Source organism: Chelonoidis abingdonii, chromosome 21 (assembly GCF_003597395.2).
Source record: "Chelonoidis abingdonii isolate Lonesome George chromosome 21, CheloAbing_2.0, whole genome shotgun sequence".
Lineage (NCBI taxonomy): Eukaryota > Metazoa > Chordata > Testudines > Testudinidae > Chelonoidis > Chelonoidis abingdonii.
This window is the reverse complement of record NC_133789.1, coordinates 9,178,127-9,205,838: the sequence shown is the minus strand read 5'-3', so window position 1 is coordinate 9,205,838 and position 27,712 is coordinate 9,178,127. Positions and strand designations below refer to the sequence as shown.

At 41.4% G+C, this 27,712-nt stretch overlaps 1 protein-coding gene across 13 annotated transcripts in view; it reads left to right on the top strand.

The window, feature by feature from the left end:
* The window catches only part of TANC2 (tetratricopeptide repeat, ankyrin repeat and coiled-coil containing 2), a 631,424-nt gene that overhangs the window by 549,234 nt on the left and 54,478 nt on the right, over positions 1 to 27,712 (top strand). For all 13 annotated transcript variants that reach the window (XM_075059590.1, XM_075059589.1, XM_075059588.1 and 10 more), the window contains 3 exons: positions 4,889 to 5,120; positions 10,541 to 10,707; positions 11,601 to 12,208. In XM_075059590.1, coding sequence (XP_074915691.1) covers positions 4,889 to 5,120; positions 10,541 to 10,707; positions 11,601 to 12,208 — 1,007 coding nt within the window. The remainder of the gene's footprint in view (positions 1 to 4,888; positions 5,121 to 10,540; positions 10,708 to 11,600; positions 12,209 to 27,712) is intronic.

The following is a 27,712-nucleotide window of genomic DNA, read 5'->3' as shown; positions in this document are numbered from 1 at the left end:
GTAGCTCCTTTCCCCATAGGATTAATACACTTGACCCACAGCATTACTGCTGACTTGAAACGTCCTTTGCCGCACTCTCCTAGCTAAAGAAAGAATCATTTATGATTGCTGGGGCGCCTGAAAAGAATGAGAATACTGTCATCTGATGCAGAGGTGGAAGAAGAAACAAAATTCACTGCTGCTGAGACCTGATGCCTTGTAACTCTAATGTGTTTGAGCAGGCATGTACTAACACCTCAGCTGTGTAGAAATAATGAAAGAACCTTCCCTATAAACAGGATCCCTACATATATGCACAGTCACGAAATACTAAAATACAGTGATGCTGATTTCATTAAAACTAAAATATTACTTGGTGAATGGCCTTTTGGCAGGTAAACGGATTACACTGTATTTACTTCCAAACCATTTTGTATGGTTGAAAAAAAAGAGAAATCCTGTTAAATACTAAAATTTGATTAAAACACAAGTTTGTAGCCTAGTACTAAAAGCAGGGATGCACTGTAAAGATTTGAGCATTTTTCTAAGTGTGTCAGAGGTATCAGGCCCTCAATATTGAGACACTTTGACTGTATAAGAAGACATAAGAGAGAACAGACTCCTCATGTCAATGATGACATGTTATAAAATTAAACAGACACATCATGTCTATAGGCATGATGTCAAAGGAATGCTGTCTTGAGTGGAAGATGTTACATGTCACATGAAGTGCCCGAGAACTGTTTAAAATGGCCCATCCTATTAACTAAAATATCTTTCAAATATGACATTTCCTAACGCTTCCTTTCTCCCTTTCGTACTCCTTTGCCTTTGAGGTTCATTCTGTTTAGCTCTTTCCTCCTTTACTCTTACTGGCGATTATCTACTGCCACTCCTAACTCCCTATCCTCCTTTTTCACTTGTCTTCACTTCCCAGGTGCTACATAATCTTTCCTTACGTACATCACTGATCTCATTTTTCCTGCTCCTTATTTGCCTCCCAAACCTTTCTCTCCTTACTGCTGCATTCATCTCTTTCCTCTCTGAGCTTTATTCCTTTACTGAGGTTGCCCCATATTCTTGGAAAAATCTTCCCGTTTTTGTCAACCAACCACCCTCTCTTTCCTTCAGATGCCTCCTTAAAGCCCACCTATACCAGGAAATCTTCCTTCCTCCTTCTAATCTCCTGTAATCCCTCCACCATTTCTAATCTGAACCAAAACTCAATTCAAGTCAAGTAAAATTTAATTATTGTATTGTGCTGCACAGGTCAGATCTAATCAGTGGCTTGACCTTGAAGGTGTAGCGCAAATAACATACCTACACAAAGCGTGAATAACCCATTCTTCACCAGGAGAAATGCAGATCTGTGTGTCTTCTCTACTGATCAGGATTGAATGTTCCTGCTGAGCCCCACATCCAGAAAAGGGCAACTGAAGAGGGAACAGAATGGAGTGATGAAAGAGAGAAGAGTGAGTGGTGATGGTTGTTTGAGGCTGAATGGAAAAAGAGACTGGTGAAGGTTGGGCCACAATGGAGAGAGTGGTTGCAGAGGGAGAAGGAGGGAAGCAGAGAGATTGGAGAGGCAAGAATAGAAAAAATGAGCAGAGGAAGATCTTAATTTTTGTGACACTTACTAGCCAAGAGCAATGTGACTAGTCCGGGTAAGATTCAATGGCAGTATCATAGTAGGAGGCCCAAACCATGCACTCTTGGTAGCCAGGAGGATGATGCACAAAGCATTTCTCACTGACTGAGAAATTAATTGCTCCTTCACCCCACTTCAGGAGTGGTAGCACCTTTCCTATTGGCATTTGTCTGCTAGAGTCAGTTTTCTAGCTCCTACGTATCGGGGTTTTTTTTTTAAGCCCTGAAATGTGTAAAAAAATTGCTACAAAAATTGTGATAATCATATTTCTTTGTTATACAACCAACTTGGGGATCCAGGTGGTTCTAGGAAATTAACTTTCTCAAAATATACTACCCTGCATTATTTTATCTCTTTTCAAGGGATGCGCAAGCTAAGTTGCCAAGGAATTGTTTTAGCACTATGAGAGGTAGAAACAAAGGTCTGAGTTCATACCTGTACTTCTGACCCGCTGAGAGAGAGAGAGACATCTCTGTCTTCAGGGCCCACAACATTTTGAACTGAGTCACTTGGAAGTGTTTTCTGTTTTTTTCAAGTTTCAAAACAGAAACTTGTAAATTGCTAAAGAGCACTAACTCTACTGTACTCAGAAGCTGTGCAGATGGCATACCATGGCTGATTGATTTCATGATCCCATGCACCAGCATGTGGAATCACTTGAGGTAAAATATGCATAAAACAAGTTTAAATTACTTTGAAGCTGTCTTTAAAAAGAAAATATACAAGTGTGACCATTGACGTTTGCTGTTTAATATAAAGAGTGTAATGTCTTGACTCTTTAATACTTTACATGGAATGACTTGACTTGCACTTACAACAGATCACGTCGTTATTACTTGCTCAGTCCTCAGGAAAGTAATGGAAATATACATTTAAATGTAATCTTTTATTCTCAGTTCACTTCCATTGCCTGCTTATTGTTTTTTTCAGTATAATCTATATTCAGAGATTTAGCACAATGTGTAAAAGGTGCTGGATAGAAAGCATTTGAGACTGGCTAAATTGAACTTTACCAAATACTTCAGCAAAGAACTCTCAGTGCTGCCTTCAGCTTTGATGGTGACATTTATCAAAAACAAAAATGGGAGTAAAGTGAAAAGTCTTTTTTAATATGTATAGCTGCCTTTGCACTCTGTGATGCCCAGGCTTAAAATGCAGTTAGGATGAGAAAAATGATGCCTTACAAAGTCATATCTGCTTAGTTCAGATGAAAATAAATGTTCACCCCTGACAACATCTCAGAACGAGCACATCTTTAGATGTCCTACAGGTTGTTGCCAACCAAGGGTTCATTATGGCAGTTCAGAGACATTAAAGCCCAAGTCATGCCACCCCACACAAGCAGCCATGAGTAATGTTGAGTGTGGACTCATAGGATCCATCTGTATGGCTCCTCAAGGGACTATATCATGTCTTTCAGACAAAATGGACCCCTAGATACATTGCAGAACAAAATAAATAGCGTTAAAATGAAGAACTATAGAAAAATGATATTGTCAAATGAGATTTAAAGAGAGGTGGAAAGTGGATGGGGAAGTGTGCTATGGAAAGGCTGACCAAGCTGGCCGAAACTGGAAGGAAGAGGACACTTGCCTCCAAGTGGCCAGGTGTGGTGGAAAAAGAGAGAGCAGTGGAGGAAACAGAGTGAGTTATCCTCTACAGACTGTGACCTGGAGTGCCTAGGGCAGCTCTCAGTGAAAATGTGAAGATCAGGGCAGGCTGCAAAAAAGAGAGCAGATTCTCCCCACACTGGTGGCTAACACTTAAGTTACACTCACCAACCAGTCATGAACTGTGCTCCTGGTCCCCCACACTGGTTACCAAGAAGCCGAAAAATGAAATCACCCAGCCCCCATTCCAGGTCTCAGCCTCCCAGTTAGAACGTAGGTCCAGTAAAGTGAGAAGTTCTGTTCACTTACGCAAAATGTTCTTCTGACCCCAAAGGGCCAGCCACCTCACCAAGTCAGTATCAGTCTGGATCTCATCCAAAATACCATACTGCCAGACAATCCTTTAGCATCTAAAACTAAAGGTTTATTATAAAAGAAAAGAACAAGAAGAGAGATGTTAAATGATAAAGCAGTCAGATACATACAGAGACTTCAAAGTCCGTATATCATGTTCTTAGCCATATTGGGGAGTTGTTGGCTTGAAATTCCCTCTCAAACACATCGAAAGCTTGGATGGGTCATTCAGTCATTTGTTCAGAGCTTCAGTTTGTAGAAGAGTTGCTCCAGAGGTAAGAAGGATTGAAGTTAAATGGAGATGATTCGGCTGCCCTTTATATTCCTTTTGCCATGTGGCTTGTACTTCCTGTGTCTCAAACACAAGCTTCACAGCACATGGCATGGAAAAGCCTTAGAGTTCTCTGTCCACCAGCCTGCCTGTACATGCCTTGCTGAGTCATAAGGTACATCCCCTGGCTCCTTTCAATGGGTTCATTGTACAGCTGATGACCCTTGATGGGCCATCGAACAGGCTAGGCAGTGCTGATGCCAATCTGTCGGGGGTGTCACCCAGAAAAACAGCACAAGTATGAAATACAGATATACAATACATATCTTTAGGTCACAATACAAAGGTGATATAAACAAGATTACCATACTTGGCAAATCATAACATTTTCACTGACACCTTACACAGCATATCTGGCACAATTCATTGCAGTTTTATAATATAAAGTGTCTCACAATTCCATACGGCGTCACACAGTCCATGGAGGGAGGAGTTTTTAATCCATTCCTGGAAGAATGGAAACCAGTGGAAAGATGGAAAGGGGAAGGCGGATCTGGCTGCACTTCTGTTCATTTGAGAAGGTGGCAGCAGTGCGACCAAAGAGCTGGGACTTAGGGGTGCCGTGGGGAAGGGGAGATTTTTCTTAAGTTAGTTCGGTGCGGGAAGACCTTTGTGAGAGAGGGTATGGAGTGTAGGGTAAGTCTGGCAACCCCTTTGTTCATGAGAATCTGTAATTTGCAGGTTTTGCAGTGCTCTTTTTAACATATTGCTGTATTCCATACACCCGTTACCAGACTTAGCATGATATTTTAAAAACACTAAATAAAATTTAAGTTTAAAAACCAATCACAGCTTATTACTGACATGGAGATCTGAAACAGTGGAGCACAAGTCTATCATGCAGTACACAAAGCCGTTCTTCAGACAGATCAATTAGTAGTTGTCACTGTCTACTTTTGTGAATGGCTGAACTTTAATTCAGTTTAATGTAATTGTCGATATTTTTTGTTGTTTTCCCTTTGGTAGGTTGTCGCTTATCATTACTGCCAGGCCGACAATGCCTACACCTGTCTTGTGCCAGAGTTTGTACACAATGTGGCAGCACTGCTCTGCCGCTCGCCACAGTTTGTTGCCTACAGGGAGCAGCTACTGCGAGAACCACATCTACAGAGTATGCTCAGCTTGAGATCCTGTGTTCAGGATCCCATGGCCTCCTTCCGGAGGGGAGTCCTAGAGCCCTTGGAAAATCTTCATAAAGGTACTGTGACTGAGACTGTTTTTAACTCTTATCAGCCTGAGGATTTTTAACTTAGCTTTTCTTTGGGTGTGGGCCTCCAAACCAAAGAACACATGGATTCCACATGTGAACCCCTAGTGCACTAGGAAAATTCAAGAGTTGTAGAAGAAAACACAGGACTTACGGAGGCTGAGAATACACCAAAAGACTCTTGTTATGGTTGTAACTCCTCTTCTAACCTAGTCCTTCAGTTGTTTTCTCCAAGGCCATGGAGGTGGTGCTATAGTTAGGGAGCTCTTGACTTTGAGCACATTTGGTTTCCATTCACATCCAAAATTTGGATTAAAAGATCTGAAAATGAATGCTGGCAACATTTGCCTTGCACAGCTGTGCTTAGAATAGCATGTTTGCATTCATTAGGTCACTAACTTTTTTCTCCAGTCAATTACCCCTCAGAAATTCATTATTTAATCAGCTCTTGGGAATTCTCAGCCTCCAAACAGAAATGCTGACAATATACAAGTCCATAGATAACTTACGTAAAGCCGCTTTGGGCAACAGAGTAACAGGCCATATCCTAATTACTGACTCCAGAGATGTAACAAAAACCCTTCAAGACGTTTCCATTTTGCCACATGCAGTGTCAGCTGTACCTGCTCCTCTTTCTTTTGTATACAAGAAAGATGCAGTTAGTTTTTCTTAATAGAGTGACTAACTGTAAAACCTTTGACCTTCATAGCCATGGACACTAGTCAAGTGTGGGTAGAGTTCAGAACTCTGTCTCTCTCAGAACCATGTTTATGCAAATACTGCATTGTGTAATATTGGCTGCAGAAATTGTTCAGCGCGATTGTGTGTTTCACCCCAATGGATCAAAGAGATCTAAACACCAGTTCAGTCATATTTAGGAGCTTTGTTGTTCAAATGAAGTCGCTACTTTGAAGCTGAGTGTCTAGATTCTAAATACTGACTTCAGTACAGGCACAGAGGGACTATAAAACTGGCTCAACTGTCCAACTGTGGATTCCCCTGGCTTGGGGAAATCTCTGAGTGGCATCAGGTCAGCATTCTCTTCACCCTTTGCAGTCACCCCTGGCATAAGGGGTATGTTGGAGATGTGGCTGGCAGGAAGAGAAGTAATTACAGCTGTTATGAAGACACCTGGGGGGCCATTCCAGATGACATAACTTAGAGCAGTTCCGAGGATGCTTTAAATTATACTGGCAGCCAAACTGATCCCCATCTGGCACCTAAGATCAGGGAAAGTCAAAGTTTATGTGAAGCCAAGTTTTCCCTCTTGTGCTTTTCCCCAAGCACAGCTCAGCTGGATCCAGGGATCAAGACCCCAATCTTTCGTGTTGCTGATTAAGTTTGTTAGCAAACTGATTTGTACCAAGTGTTTTGTAACAAAATGAACATCATATGGAAATTGGTTTAAGAAAATATGTAATATACAAGAATTTGTAAATATAGCAACAGATCCTTTACAAGGTGCTATTGAAGCTTTAAACAGTAATTTCATTGTTATTAAAGCTGAATATTGCTGACAAACTGAGATTCACATTTTTCAAATGTATTTGAGTTTCAAGTAATATAAACAACTTGTCGGGGAACAATGACTTTATTTCCTTCTCCTCCCCATCCCCCGTATAAGCTTTATGAGAAACATGAGATGTGGATGTAAAAATCAGGCTTCCATCGTATTTGCTCCAAGGTGAGAGAGTCGTAAGGACTGTTTCCTATTGTGCCCTGTAATCCTGCTTAAAAGTTAAGTGAAAAAACATATGTAATGATTTTAATGCAAAATAAACACCTTTTCTGTACAGATATTAACAATAAATGGAGAAACAGAAAAAGCTTGGGCTGCAGAGATAATAATAGGATGATGAGATTTAATATGTAGCTACTCTGAAAGTATAATTTGTACTGATTTCTTTATTCCCTGAAACACCATAGGGGCAACTCTTTTCACCACTGTACCGTTTATTTTAAATTGAATTAAATATTTCCTTAAGTGATTAAAGAGGAAAAGAAAAAGTTAACCCGCTAGCTATAGTGCCTAACTTTCATAGCACGGTCCATTTGTAGTGCTTCCCAAAGGAGGGCTAACACTGTACTGATGAGGATCATGCGTGTATTGCAAATATAAATCAACAGCACTCCACAGGAATAGAACCAGGTCTCCTAACTCTCAGTCCAAAGCCACAATCACTAAGCAGCACTGACTTCCAGAGAGGTGCAGCTTGCACCACACCCTAAAGGTGGCTAGACAAAGGCTCTGATGGACTTGCCAGAAGAAACAAATTTAAGTATGGCTACATTGCAGTAAAAAACCTGCAACACCAAGTCTCAAAGCTGGGGTCAGCTGACTTGGGCTCAAGCTGTGGGGCTATAAAGTTGCAGACTGGAGCCTGAGTTCTGGGACCCTCCCCTGTCATCAGCCTTCTCGAATGTCTGCACTGCAATTTTATAGCCTCTCAACTCAAGCCCCACGAGCCCGAGTCAGCTGACATGGGCCAGCCATGGCCGTTCCATGGGTCTTTTATTGCAGACTTTCCCATGAGGACCATTTGCTGAGAAGGCCCTGCTCTTTGCCCTGGGGACACACAGCAGGAGCATTGTAGTCGCTTGTAGCTGCCGTGACAGAGCATCTGTGGAGTTCCCTCTGAAATAAACAGGTCTTTGGCTGTTTAGTTTTAACTGCCATAACACAATCTTCAGATGGGTGATCAGGTGTTAAAAATAGCAAATAATCTAATTAAAAGGAGCAATATTTTTTAAACTGCTCATTAAATATAAAATATGATTTAATTTACTGCGAAGAGAAAAGAGGGTAATTTATACGGAGCTGATGCAAGGAAAATCTCAACTATATTAGAAATTAAATGCTCCTGTTCTTTTGTGTTGTACAAGAGGATCCATTCCCTTTGGGAGGAGAGAAAATTAAGGTGTCTTTCCATTTTCCAAACCGATACATGAGACGTCTCGTTCAAGTGGTCTCCACGCAGAACTGATTCATGTTCATGACCCATACTCTGTTTATAGCTCCTGTAATAGCTGGAGTCAGTGGATACTGTCATGTGACAAGGATATTAACCTTTTGTAGCTCTGAACCAGTTAGAAAACGGGGGCCAGGAAATACACCTGCTCCTTGTGTCCCACCTCCATTATACCTTCTGTGCCTGCCTGTTTCTTGTCTACAGATTTCAGCTGCGGCAAGATGATCACAAAAATTGGTTGTCTTTAATGCAACATAGTACAAAAAGTAACCTGAGCAGTTAAAATTCTGCCCTTGTTAGCTGATATGCTAATGGCTTGAAAATGTCTTGTCCTGCTGCCAGGGTCTGCTTTTGAAGAAAGAATGCAACTATCTTTGTATGTGTACAGTGGTGCGCTAAATATGTCCTGGCTAGAATTTTTTAAATATATTACTAGACAATACTATACAGTGAAACTTGTCTTAAGCAGCCACCAAAGGGAACACCAGCAGTTGGCTTTCTCTTAAAGGAGGTCTTTGGTGCTAGGAAGGTTGTGTTGACCCCTGTGAACATCCTAGATAGTGAGTGTAAACAAAAATTGTGTAATTCATAGATGTGACATCCCCACTAAAAAGCGCTGAGGGGTATAGTCCTTCATGGGTCAGGAATGGAGAGGATAACTATGAGGCCGTGTCTACATTATGGGTGCTATGGTAGTGCTGAAGTATAGACACTTTGTACTGCGGCGGAAGGGGTTTTTCCATCACTGTAGGTAGTCCACCACCCTGACTGCCAGTAGCTAGGTCAATGGAAGCATTCTTCTCTCGACCTACCCGTGTCTACAGCAGAGATTACCTTGACTTAGCTATGGGACACAGGGCTGTGAGTTCACAACCCTGAGCACTATAGCTATGTCAGTCTAAATTTTAAGTGTAGACAAGGCCTAAGTCTCCAACTTCTGATTCCGTAAGTCACCTTGGCTGGTACAGAGAACCAGTTGACACAGAAATCCCCTTGTGATGCTGCACCAGCATGGAAGCAGATTAAGCAGCTGCTCTGGGCTGCAGTGGACTCTCCCCTTCAGACCAGGCCAGGACTGGAGGAGGAGTTAAAAAGAGGAAACTCTGTTCAGCTAGGGGCAACCCAGGGAAGGGAACTGGCTGTTGTGCTTTCCAGCTCCCAGACAACCAACAGAACCTCTGCCAGTGCAGGAGGAGGGTATGGATCCCTTGAGCTAAGAAGGGAATGAGGCTGAGGTAAGAGAGGCCAACGCCCTGACCAAAGCTGCAGATAGGTTTTCCTTTCTTCCTTTTTCTTCATACTTTGATTTAACCTTGTCTGATGACTGTGAACAATTTGGTTTGCTTCACCCTAAGAGGGGAAGAAACAGATAGGAGGTCTCGGCCAGAGGGTGGAGGGACACATCCCTGCAGCACCGACTGGGATGGGGCAATTTGACCCACACACTTGTACTCCCCAAAAACTCCTAAAAGGGGGTTCTGCCATGGACAGATTTGTGACACCCCTATTTTTATTTAATGGACTGCGGTATCAGTGAGACTTAGTTCCTCTTATTGGCATCTATTAATGATAGACTTAAAGTTCAGCCTTCAAAATTTGCTCGTGAAATGTTAACTTTATTGCATAAAAACCCCACTGTTTTTCCTCAGTATTTATGTTGTTAGCAGCATGAAAATTGCGCAGGGTCCTACATTTAAAAATGTCCATGTATAACTGTCAGCAAACGTAATCATCTTAATGGCCTGAGCCATAGAATTCAGATCCAAACTTCTCTGAAGTTCATGAGGCGGGGGTTTGTCCTGGACCCATCTTTCCTGAACATAGGGCAGAATTTTGAAAAGTTCATCTGACCAGCTCTTGTGCATGCAAACTGATTTGTGCTCAAAGATCTGTATTGCCCATGAACCATGGTTTACACGTTTATTAGTATTTGCATGCACATTCGAAAATCTAGCCCAGCCTGAGCATTATTTGGTTAAAAAGTCTACTGTGTGCCTGTGCAACATCCCAACCTAGATTACTTAAAGGTGCTAGAGGCATATACTTCTATGCATTCATATATGTAGCAACTGGAAATGTTGCAACAGGTTTACATCAAGGTGCTGTTGATGTTTAATGTCACCAGTGAAAGTACATGTAATAAAGTTCATGTCGAAATTTGCTAAGAGATGTTGATTCACATTTCTCAAATATATTTGAGTTTGGGGAGAAGGAAACTTGTTTAATAGCTTAAACGTTTTAATGAAGTGTTGTCACAATTGTATAGTTGTTGTAAATCAAATACATATTTTATGCAACCTGAGATATGTACAGTTATTTTATCTCTCTTCGTCTATAGCAATATCTGATTTTATCTTCCATTTAAAACAATGTGGTGAGTACCCATTGTAGCCATGCTGCTAGCCGATGGACTGAAGCCTTTTGTCTTTCTTGTAATTTCAGAGAGGAAGATTCCAGATGAAGATTACATCATATTAATTGATGGTTTAAATGAAGCTGAATTTCACAAGCCAGATTATGGGGACACCATAGTATCATTCTTGAGCAAAATGATTGGAAAATTCCCCTCCTGGCTGAAGTTGATAGTGACGGTCAGGACAAGTATACAGGTATATTAAGACCATGTTTCTTATTAAACACACAAACACTGGGTTTTTGTCATAGTGGATTTTCTTATTGAAAATCTTAACCAGTGTCATATAGATTTAATTATTGATCTTTTTGAAGTTATCTCATTTAAGTCTTTTTGTAATGAATTCAGATTGCTTTATGTCCTCCAGACTCTTTCTCTGGATACTGTTACAGAACAAGAGTCTGATCCTGCACCCTTTACTCATGTCAATCATCCTTGCTCAGCAAGTAGTTCCATTAATTTCAGTAGACCATTCACATGAGAGAGGACTACTCGCCATCAGAGTGTTTGCAAGACCAGGCCCAAAGTCTGTGAGACTGTACTATTACGAACGGGAGTTTAGCCGTGTATTCGCTCTTAAATGGGACGAAGCTAGGAGATATCTATTAATAACCTTCTATTTAATCAGCTGTGGTATGATGCTGAAGACTACTGCACTCAGCACTCTTTGAGATGTGCTAAGCTATCTGTTTCAATGAGAGGCCTAGAGTCCTGGACCCCATCAGCTCTGGCTGTCCACAGGTGATGCCCTAACCTGGACTTCTTCATGACACAGTAGAGTGCTGATGGCATATCCGATAGCTGGATGGGATGGGACTATAATTTTAAAGGGCGCTGCTCTTTGTGAATTCTCCAACCCCTTTCCTTGACAAGTGTGTTAGGAAAAACTTTCATTAGTTTTATTTCAGCCACCTAGTTTCACAAAGAAACCGGCTACAGTGCTTTTTAGATTGTAAGGTCCGTGGGGCATGGAGCATGTCATCTTAGGTATTTGCCCAACACCTCTCTAGGTGCTGATGAAATACAGATGTTTATCTTTATTAATAATAAGCACTTCCAACATGAATAATTTATTTTCTTTTCTTCCAGGAAATAATTAAGTTGTTGCCCTTCCATAGGATTTTTTTGGATAGACTGGAAGAGAACGAAGCCATAGATCAGGACCTCCAGGCATATATCCTTCATCGAATACACAGCAGCTCTGAGATCCAGAACAACATCTCCCTTAATGGCAAAATGGACAACACTACATTTGGCAAACTCAGTTCTCACCTCAAGACCTTGAGCCAAGGGTCCTATCTATACCTAAAGCTTACTTTTGATCTCATAGAGAAGGGCTACCTTGTACTAAAGAGCTCCAGCTATAAAGTAGTCCCAGTCTCTCTCTCAGAGGTTTACCTATTGCAGTGCAATATGAAGTTCCCAACACAGTCTTCCTTTGATCGGGTTATGCCTCTTTTGAATGTGGCAGTGGCATCTCTGCATCCATTAACAGATGAACATATTTTTCAGGCCATTAATGCTGGTAGCATTGAGGGCACACTGGAATGGGATGACTTTCAGCAGAGGATGGAGAACCTCTCCATGTTTCTTATCAAGCGTAGAGACATGACACGAATGTTTGTTCATCCGTCTTTTCGAGAATGGCTTATCTGGAGAGAGGAAGGAGAAAAGACCAAGTTTCTTTGTGACCCTCGGTAAGTAATTGACGTAAAAATGTCTGCAGCGTTTCACTCTCGCTCATCCTAATAATCTTGTCTCATGGGATTGAATATGGATAAATACAGTAGAGACTAAATGGAAGACTCTAGTCCATCATGTCTGCAAAGGCATATAATCTGTCTGGGATAGATGATAAAGAGATGAAAATCAAACAGCATATACACATCTATAAACAATGAGCCCGATTCAAAAGCCATTCTGTTCATGGAACTCCCACTGAATGACTTCTGAATACAGAATGAGGCCTCACTTTGTTTTGGGAGTGTGAATTCATGTTTAGAGGACACAATGACCATCTGATAAATTATTATTGTGTTCCTGGCATAGCTATTGTGAACATAAGTTATATCAAAACACTATTAGACTTTATAGTCTGTTTAAATGCACTGATAGCATGAGAATACTACTACACTATTAAAAATGTATCTTCTATCTTTCAACCTTAGATTGGGTACCGGTGTTGTCTTCATCATTTTAGTTGTCCATCCCAACAGTTCTAGTTTCACTTATATTAGCCCATTCCCTGAAACAGATATATAAAAATCATATTCTGATTCATATTCTGAGCCCTTGCAATGCATCTCCTTGAACCTGCAGTCAGTACATAGTGATAGTATCTGCTGAAACTGAATATTCAGCCAAGGTGACAGCCACTCACCTCATTAAAGCAAGTTGTTGCTGTTATTAGTGTCAGGGTAAAGAATATATTTACCACCTCAGGTATGGAGCTTCTTGGTAAACAGGATTTAGTAGAAAAAATAACATACAGCTGCTCCAAGTGGGAATCCTGGCTTCTTTAGCAGATTTCTGCACAGCTCTCCTGTTACTTAGCCTTTGCAATGCATCTTCCACCTCTCTGCAGTTATCTTTATATGACTGTTAATTATTTACATGTTATATCTTTCCTCAGAGTCATTAGATACCTCTCACCATGCAATGCTTTTCCCACCATAGCTTTCACCATAGTTGTCTGCTATTTGCAAAGCCATTTAAATGCATCTCTCTCATGTATTTTTAATCCTAGCCTGCTGTACTGGAAACATTCTTCCTAATATCCACTTGTGTTTAGCCCAGCTGCTTTCTGACCATAGTAATTTTTGACTAGATGTACACAATTTCATCAACTAAGATGTGAATCTCTAATGCACTAGCTACTAATTACTTTACTGTTTTATGACAGATGGGACAAAACTGGGGGTTTAGGTGCAAGCTTTGATACTTGCTGTTGATAACTAGTCACAGCATACATTTTGCATGAAAATAAAAACCATTTTCTTCTTTCTCTACCCAAATAAAGTAAAGTTAACCAGAGCACATCTGATGGATTAGGCATCAATTTTTTTTACACTGTGTATGTGCCGTAGTAATTAGGCACCTTTGTAAAGCTGTGTAAATGTGAGCAGTTTTGATTCTCAGGATCCCAAGAACATCCTTCTCCTTAGTTTTGGTCCACATGGGTTTATGCCTTCTAAATGTCCCTTTGAGCTCTAAGTTTGAATTAACTCTCAAACTCAAAGCAAAACTCAATTAAAACTGCTGTTTCACCAGGCTGTGCACTGAAACCATGCACAGCCAGAAATTTCACATGGTTTTAGCATGAAATCATAAATCAGCCATGGTACACTCTGAAAGTAAGAAACAGTTTGGGCTGAGGTTCAGGTTTCATGCAGTTTCGTGACTATTATGCACAGTGTGAATGATTTGCACAGGCTTCACAACTAACACACATCATCTGGAGCTTTGAATCCCTATACTGTAATGATGATGATCATCTCAGTTATTAGACCTTCCCTGACCTTGAGTACAGGTGCCTGACAGGTGCGGTGTCATGAAGTTAATTTTTGCTCGTATAGTGAGGGGAAACCAATTCCTACATTGTTCCAACCTTCCCGCATCACAGAACTTGCCATTCAGAGCTCAGACAACCTGTAATACTGAGAGATTCATTTCTGTGGGCTTTCAGGCATCAGTTTAGTCCCGAATTTACCATCTTAAACAGATGAAGCCATAAATCACTGTAATGGGGGAGGAAAAAACCTTTTGCAAATATGAAATCCTAGACCAGAGCTAGCCAGGCTTCTCTCGCTTACAGTAATTTTTGCCAGAGGCAAAGATGAAGCACTCTGATGGACTGAAACAGAAACAATAAGTAATACTGGTTCCTGTGCCTAAAGTCCATACCTACTGAAGGACTATTAAAAACCTCTAATGCATCATGTGTGCTAATTGTATCATATCCTGATAGAGAGAGAACATGAGTGAGGTAATATGTTTCCTTGGACCCACTTGTGTTGGTGAAACAGACAAGCTTTTGGGCTACACCATGCTCTTCTTCAGGTCTGAGAAAGGTACTTGCATTCATGGCAGGTAATAAAATACGGTACATCTCAGTCATCAGTAGATAGAGCCCCGGAGAGTTAGCTATTGTGTGATGTACGTCTTCCTGTCCCGCTCTTGGGGGATGTTGAGCTCAGAGCTAGGTAAGCCCTCATCAACAATTAAGATGAAAAATCGCTATGTATTTTCACTACCTTAATGGGTGCACAGCTTGCCACTGATTTGACTAATAATAAGACAAGTGTGTGAAAACTTGCTTGCATTTTGTTTGCTCACGGTGAGCGTGATTTTTTTTTCCCCAGTAAAATGGGAATTGAAAAGGTGTGGAAGCTCTGTGAAGCACCGATTATTTCCCTTGTGCTGAATTTCAGAAACAAGCAGCTGAACCTAGGCTTGTTGACTTTGCAGAGAGCTACTGTAGAGATAGTGGTTGCTGAGGCTGATTCTCTCAGGAGAATAGCTTTGAAACTGAAGTGTGACCATGTGAAACAGCTCTTAATTGACTTTCCCTGACAGAAGTGAACAGATTTGGAGGATGTTATGGAGGAAATTGAGATAATGGGACCTGGGTCAACAGCACTGCAGCTGGGATGGTCTTTTTCCTTCCATTAATAAGACTGGAACATCCATTGTCCCATCCTCTCAGCAGCACAGAAAAGGAAAAACAAACAAAAAGGCTAAGTATTGTACTCAAATTTAACACATGCTCTTCTAGGTACATACAGTCAAGCAACAAACTGCCTGCCCTCCAGATTTTTGTTTTAGCCTCTTGTGCTGCTAGCGCCTTCTCCCTGAATGCTCAGCGTGAGTTTTCTAACCAAAGCAAAGGCTAATTGGCATTGAAGGGAAACACTATCATTCTAGATTCTCCCACAAGGGAGCCCCTCAGCGCTGACTGTTTAATAATAGGACACAAGAAAAGCTCTTGCCTGATATTTTAACCAGCATTGGAACCAGTAATGACTTCTGCAGACTGTCAGTGTTCCACTGTTAGCCAGTTGTATTATTTGACAGATAATATAAAACTGTATACAGGGAGACCATTTTTAAAGGTTTATGCACAAGGGGAGCAAACTTATCATTGTGCATTTGTCATTACCTCTGCACTTCTGGACCTAAACATTGCTCTAATGCCAAGGCATTTTTTGCATAGACTTTTATTTTAGAACCTTTCCTGCAATGATTTCAAAGCATTTCCCAACATTAGGAAGGAAAGTGCTGTTACCTCTGTTATAGATGGGGGGAAATTGAGGCTCAGAGAGTCGAAGTCAGCAAAGCACTGGGAGTCAAATGTAGACCCAGGTCTCCTTACTCCTTATCTGCCTGTTAAGCCACATCAAACATGTTCAGAGTCTTTCAACTAGAGTCTCCTTTTTTCTTTGCCTATGTTGATCTCAGCAAAGGTAAGGAAGGGACAAGGTAGGCTGGTAGCTTCCTTTGCAGCCCCTTAATTCTGGCTCTGGCCCCTGAGGCTGCACTGAATTGCCCAATCTTGTAATCTCTCTCTATGGGTCATTGGTCCGGTGTAGAATAGCTGGTGACATTCCCTTTTTCTCCTGACAACCCCCAAGCCTGGGAGGAGACTGACCTAGGGTCATCATTCCAGCTCTGTGCTGGTCTGAGAACACTCCCCCATACACAGTTATTCCACTGGAGCTGTGTAAAGAGGTGTTTAGGGTAAGGGAGCATTTGAGCCTTCACCTAGGGCTGGATTAACCCATGACTGGGCCCTAAGCAAACAGATACTTCTGGGCCCCTACTTTCGACTTTGAATAACAACAGACAGCTGATACATGGAGAGAAGGGGAAAAATACACTTCAGTGATGTTCCTTCTCATACATGCCATGGCAGTAAATTCCCATCCCAGCCTGTTCACTGGGAGAAGGAAGTGGTTTCTTTAACCAGTGGCACCCTCTCCCCTTGGCTCCGTTGGAAATGGCAAAGAGAACTTCAGCTGTGTGTGAAGACTGTCTCTGCCTGCTCATCTGCTGATGCGAGAAACTTCCCTCACCTGACTGAGCAGTGTTGCAACCTGGCACATGGGGTTGCAACACCGCACAAATTTGGCCCACCTGCTTCCCCCTCCCCCAGCCATTTCACGTTCCGGTAACAGTGCCACTTACTCAAGTGAGTGAAGCTCTTTCAGTTCATGAATCGGTTAAAATAAAATAAAATCCACCCTCCCTCATCCCACACGCATATTTAGGCCCTACACACATGCCTTGTTTGTGTATGCATCAGCCTGGTTCTGCTTTCATCTCATAATAAAATGCTCTCATAGTATATCTGTTCAGATTAAAAATAGTGAAAATTACAGAGGTCACAGCTTTGCTCCTGTGCAATTGAGATCCCCAGAAGGGAATGATGGAAAGTGTTACCTCCTTCCAGTAACTACTATGTTGTATAGGCAAAGCAGAGTTAGGAAATCTCATCTGCATTTGTATTCATTAAGCTTGGCCCATGAATACATGTAATGAGAAATGCTCCGTATCTACAGAAGTGAGGCAATGTCACTTTTTCTCCCTCCCTGCATCAAGAAAAGTTTATCCCACATGGAGTTATTTTTAGCAATGCAAGTTTCTGTTTTAAAATTGAAAATTTTAAATGTGTGGTGTGTCTTTTAGTGGGACAGTCACTCTCCTTTCACCCTCCTAAATAAGTGCAGAAGAGAGGTACTAATCTGAGGGAGCAGAATGTCATTCATTAAAAATGGCCTGCTGTGCACTGTGCATTTTTACTAAAGGAGGATGCAGTTCTATCCTCCTAAGACCCTCAGACTTACGGCTTTATCGCAGAGTTCTTGGACATCTGCAGTCATAGTCTCAGAGGTGCTGAGCACTTGAAAATAAAAGGAGCTGCAGGCACTGAGTATCTTTGAAAATCAGCCCACTGGAGTCTTGTTTAGAACACAATGCAGAGGAATAAATCTTTTGCAGTAAATTTCCCTTCAGTACACAGAGAATTAGGCATACAGCTCCTGTCCATTAATATTAATAAGAGACTTCTGGCTAATACCCCAGGATAGCTCTATAAAAATTAATGAGAGATACTAGTCCCCTTTGTTTCACCTTTGCAGAATCAAGTCAGTTCATATCAGCCTTCAAAACTCTAAGTAAAGGTAGGTTGGTAATAACATCTTGTAGGAATTAGTGTTCAGTAGCAATCTAAACCGAATGTGTGAAGCTATAAAACAGTATCTCAAGTTGCCATGGTTTCCAGTGGAATTACCTTATAATATCATATAGCCTAGGTATTTTACATTCCTTTTTGTCTCCCTACGTCTCCACAGAACCATGCTGCAGATGGAGCTCTTAACTAATCACAGTTCAAGAAGCTACTGTTTCTATATATCACCCAACAAACTTCTTGTATGCAAATTCATTTACACCTCAGTACTGCAGATGACTTAAAATGCTGCTGCTTCCTTGTGTCACACACTGGCTTTTTTTAATTGTCTAAATTTCGCTTCAAATTGCAGATCTTGGTTTGTCATTGTGGGGATGCGTTTAATTGTTGAATGCATTTATTCTTCTATTTTCAGTAACGAGAGTCCCTGAAGTCTCTAAGCAATACGTTCTTCTTTATAATTGGCTGATGTGGTAAAGGGGACAAACTGTAGGGTGGTTTTGTTTGTGTGTTTGATGGATTTTAGTCAGGGAGGTGAAAATGCCATTTCAGTTTGATGAAGAGAAAAATTACAGTTTTAACAAGAATTTTTTAAATCCCTTGTGCATATGCGTGTATGTGTATAAAAAAACACACCTTGTGTATATACTGTGCATATATATACTTATACACTCTCTCTCTCTCTGTCTTTTTCTCAGCTCCAGATTTCAAAAAATGCTCACACCCAACAGCTCTCATGTAGGTACTGAAATGAAGTGGCCGTTTCAGAAGCAGCCATTGTTTCCAAAGGGAGCTGCTGGGTGCTGAGCACCACTTCTTTAGGAGCCTAAATAGGAGCTGGGCTCTCCTGAAAATCTGGCCCTTACTGGACTTCAGTATTGTGCCATTTTCTGTTTTCATCTGTGAAACTGTATCTCTTTCCTTCATAGCTCAGTACCCCTATTTCTGTTTTCTACCCCAATTAATCTGTTTGCTAGTAAAAAAATTAGTTCTCCCGTACAGTACCTCTCTCCATGCTGTATATCCCATTCTGTTTGAAACCCCAATTATTTTTTGATCAATACAGATAAAACGTGCCACTGCCTGTCATTATGATTCTTTTTATGCTTTAGTGGCTGCAGACCTGTTTGTTAAGGCACATGCACGCAAGAAATCAAACACATTAATCACAGACTTAGCTCAAGAAATGAAATGTCTTGGTTCTGTCTTATTTTAGCCAACACTTGCAGCACCAGTGTGCTCTGTGTGCTCCCCAATTATGTATATACACCAAGGCACTCAGCTCACTGGGACACAGACACCAGGGATATGATGTTGTGGTTAGTTATTTTACAGTGCCCAAAGGGATGTTGGGTGCCGTGTACCACAGATAAAAAGACATGAGGTCAGATTCTCCCTCAGCTAGCACTCTGTGCAGTCATTTTCACCTGCACACAGCCGGTATGGGGGGGGGGGGGGTACAAAATGCTATCCAATCAGAACACTAGCATTGTGCACAGGCTTCACACAGGTGAAATGTTGGTACAAGTGGGCAGGAGTGGTAGTTTGGGGCTCTGTGGTACTCCTGGTATAATAAATGTAATAAGCTGGGATATTTTCATTGCAATATCCCATTTCTTCATCTGGATAAAATGGGGACAAGCTTGGGTTCCAGACGTTGGGCCACAACACGTGAGAATTCATCACAAGTCCTTCAGTGAATTAAACTGGCAAATGTTACCTGTACCGAAGCATAGTAAGTTTGGTGTGCTGCCCTCATTGGGAATAGTGCTGTTAGGCATCCCAGACGTCTGCCTGAAATAAATAGGGCCCTCTTACTCCACTACTTTCAGTGTCATAGCTATAAAAATAGCGAGGGAATTTATCACAGCTTGACAAAATGAACATAGGAGAATCGTTACCTTGTGTAAGTAACCCTGTAGACAGTCATAAAGAAATGCCACTGTTCCCTGAGTGATTCTGTTCAATCACATTCAGAAGTACAGAATCAAGACAGGATAAAAAAAAACGCTACTAACCGGGGTGGCAAATGTAGCAGGGACTGTTGAGGACAGTATAAGCTTGTGTTGTAATAATAATTAGAGTGAAAGCGTTCGACTAAATACACCTGTGGCACAGATGGAAAATGTGAAAGAAGAAAGGTGACGGTTGAACTTGGTCTCAGGTGGTGGGTCTGCTCTTTTAATGAAGTTCTGAAATGCATTTTTGAACTGAAAGAGCTGGGCAGGGCTGCAGCCCCAGTGTCAGTCTGAACAGAAGATGGGAAATGCCACCCAGGCAGATTCTAAACCGTGATTAATAACATGAAGATCCGAAATAATTGCAGCCACCAGAAAAAGACTTTACCACTAATAGAGTAGCTCGCTGTTACCAGCCTGTGGTAGATGCAGCCCAAACACTGATGGATACAGTGCTGTTTGTGTGTTTTATATACGGTAAAGGTCACATTTTAATCAGCTAAACCGTACATCTAGTTTGCTGCTTCTCATTTCTCCACCACCTTTATTTCCCTCCAAGCCTCCTCCCTCAGGTCCTGGTCCAGCAAAATACTTAAGCATGTGCATAACTTTAAGCACACAAGTAGTTCCATTGACATCAAAGCATCTGCTTGGTTCTTTGCTGCACCAGGGCTTTTGTAAGTCCTCTGCACTCCACCGTGGTTAGAACAGGCTGTATCCTGACCCATGTTCTCTGCCAGTGGCTCTCCAAAAAGTTTCTGGTTGTTCTAAAACTGTTTGGGGCCACACTTTTTTCAAATGGCCTTTCATTGTGGTCTGCCATCAGAGTACTTTGACTCCAGCTAGTTTTATTGATCAGGCAACTAATGTGTAGTAAAACAGCATGCACTGTGGGTAACGATGAGAGAGCAGAGGAAGTGAAGGAGATGCTTGCAGGAGACTTGAAGCCTGGAGCAGGTTTGCTAAATGAGCTAACCAGAGACCCCTGGCACAGGTAGGGAACCTCAAGTAACCGGTTCCTTGTAAGAAAGCGGAAGCAGTTGTTTGAGAGGGCTGATTCTGGGAAGTGTACAGGGAAGTCAGCTCAGAGCAGGACAGCTGCAAGCCAAACTCCAGGGCGGGTCACACTCTAAGAACTCATTTAGAAAGAGGATTGTGAAGGAACCCCTTGTCACACCCAGGCTGTGAGGTAAGAGCCATGCCTCAGGACAGATTTCAGGACTTTGCGTTTTTCTTTTGAGTTTATATGTCTGAATAAACCCTTACCCCAATAAGGGACAAGCAACATTTGAAGGAACAAGTGTGTGGAGTCTCTGTAGAGGGAGAATAAATGGCACCTTGGTCACATGGACCAACTCATTTACAGTAACCCTGCTGCTCAACCCAATCTAGTTAGTCCACTGGTCTCTCCCAAATGGTAGCACTTTATGTTGATTACTTTAAGGAATTTTTAGCTGACTACTTCCAATCAGGCCCAACATATCCAGCAGGTTAAGATGCTAAATATATTTTAAATCCAAGATCATTGGAGCGCTTAATTTAGAGAAGGCTTAGTTACTCTATCTGTCTGTCTTATCTTATCTATCACATATATTTATTAAGTATTCCTGAGATTTCTTTTCACACTGTCTTAAGGAAACACTTATTTACTTAAAATACAAAGTAATCCATTCTTAACAGCCGGTGAGTCAGCTGAAATGCTTATAAACTAATCCAGGACATAAGAATTTCTTCTTTGCTAACAGAGATTCATTTTTTCAGAACTCATATTAAAACAGTGGCTTCACATCCTTTTTTTTTTTTTTTTTTTAAATAGTTAATACCTTTTATTGCCTTTAAGTCTAAAGGGTGGCCATAGATTTCCCAATTCCATCCATGATGCTTCCCTGGGCTGCTTCTGTTATCCGCCATTATTTCAGGCAGTTCAGTGCAGATGTTCCCCTGAATGAGTTCTTGATGAGAATTCATCTACATTATCCTGGATAAACTAGAGATGTTGTGCTTCTCTGGGACAGCCGACATGTTTAGTGTAATCTGAGGCACGTACTCTACTGTACATAATAAAATACGGGCACAATGTCACCAGTGCAAATAGAATATTAAACAAAAAAGAAACCTTGAGAAATATGAATATTACATCAGGAACATTAGCAGAATTTCAGAGTTTCAACTGATTTGCAACAGTGAGATGACTGCTGATCAAAGAGACTGGAAAAAACTTGGTAACTTTCTTTCATGAATCATAATGTCAGTAGAGATTGTTAATGCCCTGTTAAAGGAGGTTAGGGTGCCAACTTTCGCCAAATGAGGGGGTTATGCACATGTACAGTAAACTGTCCCTCGACGTGTGAGGATCTTGCTAGGTACCATTCTTTTTCTGACCTCCCCTTTTTGGAGAAGATTCTGAATGTGGTTCCAAGACAATTTGAGAATCAGATTTCTTTGATCCTGTCTCTGTCCTTGACCTAGATTTTAGCCTCCATGTGGATACATCTGTGGTGGTTTTATTGGTAACTCTTCACCTCCTAGTAAGAGACAAGGGTCAAATGACCTTGCTGATTTTTATTACATCCATCAGAAACCTTTGATTACAAAATGTTGTTGATTTGACTACAGACCCTTGCAGGGTAGACCAGTCTGTGTCAGAATGATTCCATTTCTGCCTCTTAAAGAAGTCCCAGAGAGTGGCATTGGGCTGTTACCCCTTGGGCTCTGCTCTATGGGATTCCACAGTTTTCTGTTTTGCCATTTCTCCTGATCAGTATACATGTCAAGCCATTGGGTGATAGTGAAACAGACTGGGCTATGATTGCACCAATATACAATCCTGTGTCTTGTATTCATCAAAAATTATATCTGTTTGGCTGAGATAGGGTCTTTGTTAAGGCTTTCAGTTAAGATTGGATGTCTTTCTAAAAGACGTTCTCCAGTTAAACCACAAATTAAACTTGATAGAGAAATCACTGGGTGAAATTCTCTGGCCTGTGTTATGCAGGTAATCAGATGAGATGATCATAATGGTCCCATCTGTCCTTGGTCTCAGGGACTGACTTTCATTTGTGTGTTTAGTACCTAGCACAATGTAGTCCTGGCCTACAATTTAAATCCCTTGACTCTACTGCAACACAACAAAATTATTGTAATAATAATGATATAAATGACAGTCTAGATAAGGTGATTTGATTTTAGTTGGCTGAGGAAAGCAACCAAAGAACATGACAGGGTAGGTATCTTGCCCCAGAATTAGGGAATGTGCCTGCCCTTTCCCAAAGAAATTTGCAATCTTGTCACACTTCTTCTGGATCTTCAATTACTGTTAGATTTCTAAGTGACTTCTGTGGTTGAGGGCACCTTTTGTTCATTTCTGCATGGCATAATCGATGAAACCATTCTTAGCTGCAGATTTTACTGCTCCAAGGTATTATTGAATCAACTAGCTTTGAAAGAGACTGAGTCCAAAAATCGTGGGATATTCATACAAATAAGAATAGCACCTGTAGTGACATAAAATTACAAAGATTTTGAATTCTCCTGCTTTGCAACCTAAGCTGATCAGTGTTTTATTCCATAGGGTGTAATATTGCACATATAGGTGCATTTCCTATTTTGCCTGTGTTATTTCTTGCAAAAAGTTTAATGAACTCTATATCAGTTCACAGTTAATCACTATAATAAAATTTCAGGATTGTCGTTCTGAAGCCTAGAATGTCTGTTGAGTCAGTGTGAAGTGATGGAGACAGCTACAGGCATAGCTGAAAGCTCTTTTGATTCAGAATATCACCAGGTTGAATCATCACAGGGTTTGTGACCTGTTGCTGTACAATTTTTAAATTCTCAGCCATTTTAGTTACACCCAGGTGGTGTACAGTAAGTAATGTTCATGTGCCATGCCGAAAGTCCTACATCATTATAATGTCCGAGTAACTCAGTCAGGCTGCACCCTTATTCTACAGCTAATTTACATGCAACAGTGTCATTGGTTATATGAGGGAGACTGCACAGATGGTGGATTACTTGGCCCAGCTGCCACAGTTCTTCAAAACCACCCACACAGTAACACAACCAGCACACACAGTATCCCCAAACACACACAGCGCCTCACCACAGCATCCACCTGTCATTTGCCACCTGCAGGAATCAGCACAAATCTCCCAGCACAGAATAACCCCCACACAAATCAACACAACTCTCCCAGCCCTACACACACATTTGCCCACCTTCCTTCATACTGTCTGCGAGAACCAGATGGAGTGTTGGAGTCCAAAGGTTCTGTGGTAGGTGGAATGTGACAGCTGATCAGAAGGTGGGAATAACAGCTGTGCAGGGTAACAAAAGAGGTGGTTGTGCCTCCAGCAAGGGGGACAGCCCTCTGTACAAACTGTGGGGAACATGGACTTTTAAGTTCTTAGCCATTTTGACTTTATAAATTACACAACACAAAATCACAAAGCACAGCCTCCCCAAACACAAGTCAACACAACCACCCTTTGTTCCCCACCAACACAACTCGATAGCACAACCTCCTAGACACAGTAACACAACCAGAACACACAATAACCGCAAACACAGACAGCTCCTTACCACAACAAGCATCCCTCATTTGCCACCCATACAAATCAATACAAAATCTCCCAGCACTAGACGCATACTCGCCCACTCTCACTCAAATTTACCATAAACTTGAGCATCCCTGACTGGTACATGAAATAAATCATTGGTGCAAAATTCAATCAGTTCACTTCAGTGATCAAATGATACTTCAAAAATGTTCACCGTGAGTGGTGAACCTTTGTGCTCTGTGTGTGTGCTGGGCAGGACATTGGCTTAGAGCACTTTTTTTTTCAGGAGACATTTTCTCAAATTGTCTTAGCAGACTTTCTTTTAAGAGAGACCTTCCAGAGCTGTCTAGCAGAAAAGGAGACACTTGTCTTTGCTGGGACAGGAAGCACTGTGTGCACTGCAGTTCTAATAGAAGTGCACTGTGGAGCTCTGAATAAAATATGAACGTGAGTCTCTTGGAAAAGCAGATTCACTGGGCCCAGTGTCAACTGTCTGTATTTTGGAAGGTTTTCATCCAATTAGCTGCAAGAAAGGCAACTTGGATATAAATCAGGGAACTTGGAATTTACAGAGCACAAAGAAAATCTATTGTGCCTGATGCACACTTACACTGCCAGAGTTGTATAAAGGGGCCTTAGTGTAACCATGTCTTAAAGTGGGAGTTAGTGTAATTTACACCTATTTTAAATCTCCTTTACTTGGCCTGAGTGATAGAGAGATGTCTTCATGTAAAAGAGAATCCTGCCCATTAGCTCTTTATCTTCATCATCCTTTGTAATCTTTGGGCACATGGAGAATTATTTTAAAATCACAACACTGGAATATTAAATGTGGGGATATGTCTGTGGGCAAAGAGTGTAGTAGGCAGAAGATACCTACTCAGGCAGGAAGGAAGAGATGGAGGAGTAGCTTTAGGGATAATACGGCTTTCCTTAATCTGGTGATGTTCAGTGTTAGAAGAAAGCAGTTCTTCCTGTAATTCTTTTGTATTGCTATGTGATGTAATGAAGTTGACAAATCAACTGGAAAAAAAAAATGTTCCCCCAACTCACAAGAGAGACTCATTCCCTCCAGACAAGGTGCTCAGGAAATAGCTGAATAAACTGGGTTTGCTGCATGCCTCAAAAGAGTAAAAACAAAAAACAACCCCTCGCCCAAATCCTAGGCTTTTTTGGACCAGCAGAGAAAGTGAGTTCCTCCCTCATCCTGAAAACACTGTGACCAGCCTGGCAGCGTTCAGAGTGTTAACTGAAATCTGCTAGTTGATTTTAACTGCCGGGAAAGTGAATAACAGAAGTGAATCTCTGTAAGGAAGCCAGGGCACAACCCATGCAGGGCTTGGTAGGTCAAAATTAACACTTTAGTTTGCTTTTTGTATGTGCTGTGGATAATGAATGATGTACTGTAGGGATGTGCTTGAATATCAAATCACTAATAGCATGTGAATTGTGATATTCAGTTCTCTGACAGTCAGTGCCCTTGCTTTTCACTTTTGGGCCTCACCCGGGGTGAGTTATGTGAGGCTTTTGTGATTTGAATCCATATTCACTAGGGACTAGGGATAGAACCACCCAGTTCATGTTCATTGGTGCCCTCAATCTGCATGTGAAGCCTGATCTCCAGTGGTGAAAGCCCAGACAAGAAACCTGGCCCAAGCTGATTTGTTTATGCGGGGATGTAGTTTTTTCTTATGGTGAAACATTGTAATGGAAGCCCAAGATTTTTTTCCCCTTAAAATGGAACTATGAAGAGAAAAGTTTGACACAGTCACAGCTCACCCCTATCAGATGGCACTGATACGACAGCATGGTGTGGGACAATCCTAATACTGATTTGTAAAATCTTCAAACACAGGAACATAAGAATGGCCCTACTGGGTCAGACCAAAGGTCCATGTAGCCCACTATCCTGTCTTCCGACAGTGGACAGTGCCGGGTGCCCAGAGGGAATGAACAGAACAGGTAATCATCAAGTGATCCATCCCCTGTCACCCATTCCCAGCTTCTGGCAAACAGAGGCTAGGGACACCATTCCTGCCCATCCTGGCTAATAGCCATTGATGGACCTGTCCTCCATGAATTTATCTAGTTCTTTTTTGAACCCTGTTGTGCTCTTGGCCTTCACAACATCCACTGACAAGGAGTTCCACAGGTTGACTGTGCGTTGTGTGAAGAAATACTTCCTTTTGTTTGTTTTAAACCTGCTGCCTATTAATTTCATTTGGTGATCCCTAGTTCTTGTGTTATGAGAAGTAGTAAACAACACGTCCTTATCTACTTTCTCTACACCAGTCATGATTTTATAGACCTCAGTCATATCTCCCCTTAGCTGTCTCTTTTCCAAGCTGAAAAGTCCCAGTCTTATTAATCTCTCCTCATACGGAAGCCATTCCGTACCCCTAATCATTTTTGTTGCCTTTTCTGAACCTTTTCCAATTCCAATATATCTGTTTTGAGATGGGGGGACCACATCTGCATGCAGTATTCAAGATGTGGGCGTACCGTGGATTTAGCATCAAAGCATCAAACAAGATCAGTTACCCATTTAGGCCCAGTAATTTTTGTATGATTGATCCTTATTAATTTTTTTAATTAATATTTGTAAATGTGTTTATTTTAGCATTTCTAGAGGAATCTAATTCTTATCTTTCCCCTTAAATAACGTTCTTCTCTGTGTATGCAAACTGTGGACCTCGTTCTCATTTAAACTAAGGCCCTTTACGCTGCCCTGGCAATTTCTATAATTTCTCCAGCTCTGTGCACCGATATAACAATGAAATAATTTCTCTTTCCACTTCTGCTGTTATTGTTTCTTCTCAGCCAGCAGGTGTCACTGTTAAACAGATTCAAGAATTCTAAGGCAGGCAGAAATTCCAGTGTGTGTGAACTCTTCAGGGCCAGCTTAACCTACTGCTGAAAATAGAAGATGAGACGTGAAGCAAAAGGATGGAATGTGATTAGTTTGTAGTAGCATTCCCATACTGAAGTCCTGCCGTACCTTATTCAGCACTGATATAATATCAAGAATTCAAAGGAGACATATCAGAAAGACAGATATACATGGGGATTCAAATGTGGATATATAGAAATAATATCCCAGGTACATCGGGCAAAATACATCACACAAGTTACTCCGACTATAAGATCATGAGTTTTCATTGTGATTGAAGTGGACCGTCAGAGCATCAAGGGGGCCATAAGCAGAGTGATTTAGAAGACCTATTCCAACCATTTGGTTTAATTTTGTTTCCTTTCTTTGGGCAACATGATTCAGTCCTGCACTTGCCAGTATCTGTTTTATCTGTCTCTGGTCTACTTTTCTTTCTCCTTTGCCACTTCCCATCCCTCCAGCTCTGGGAGCACTATGTTTACTCTCCTCATGCTGTCCTGAGAGAGTTAGCTGCTCTCTACATAAAAGCAGTCTTGCACTTTTCGCACATACAGAGTTTGATCCTGTCCAGAGCAGGAGTGTTGTACAAAGTAAAAAATTATGAGCAG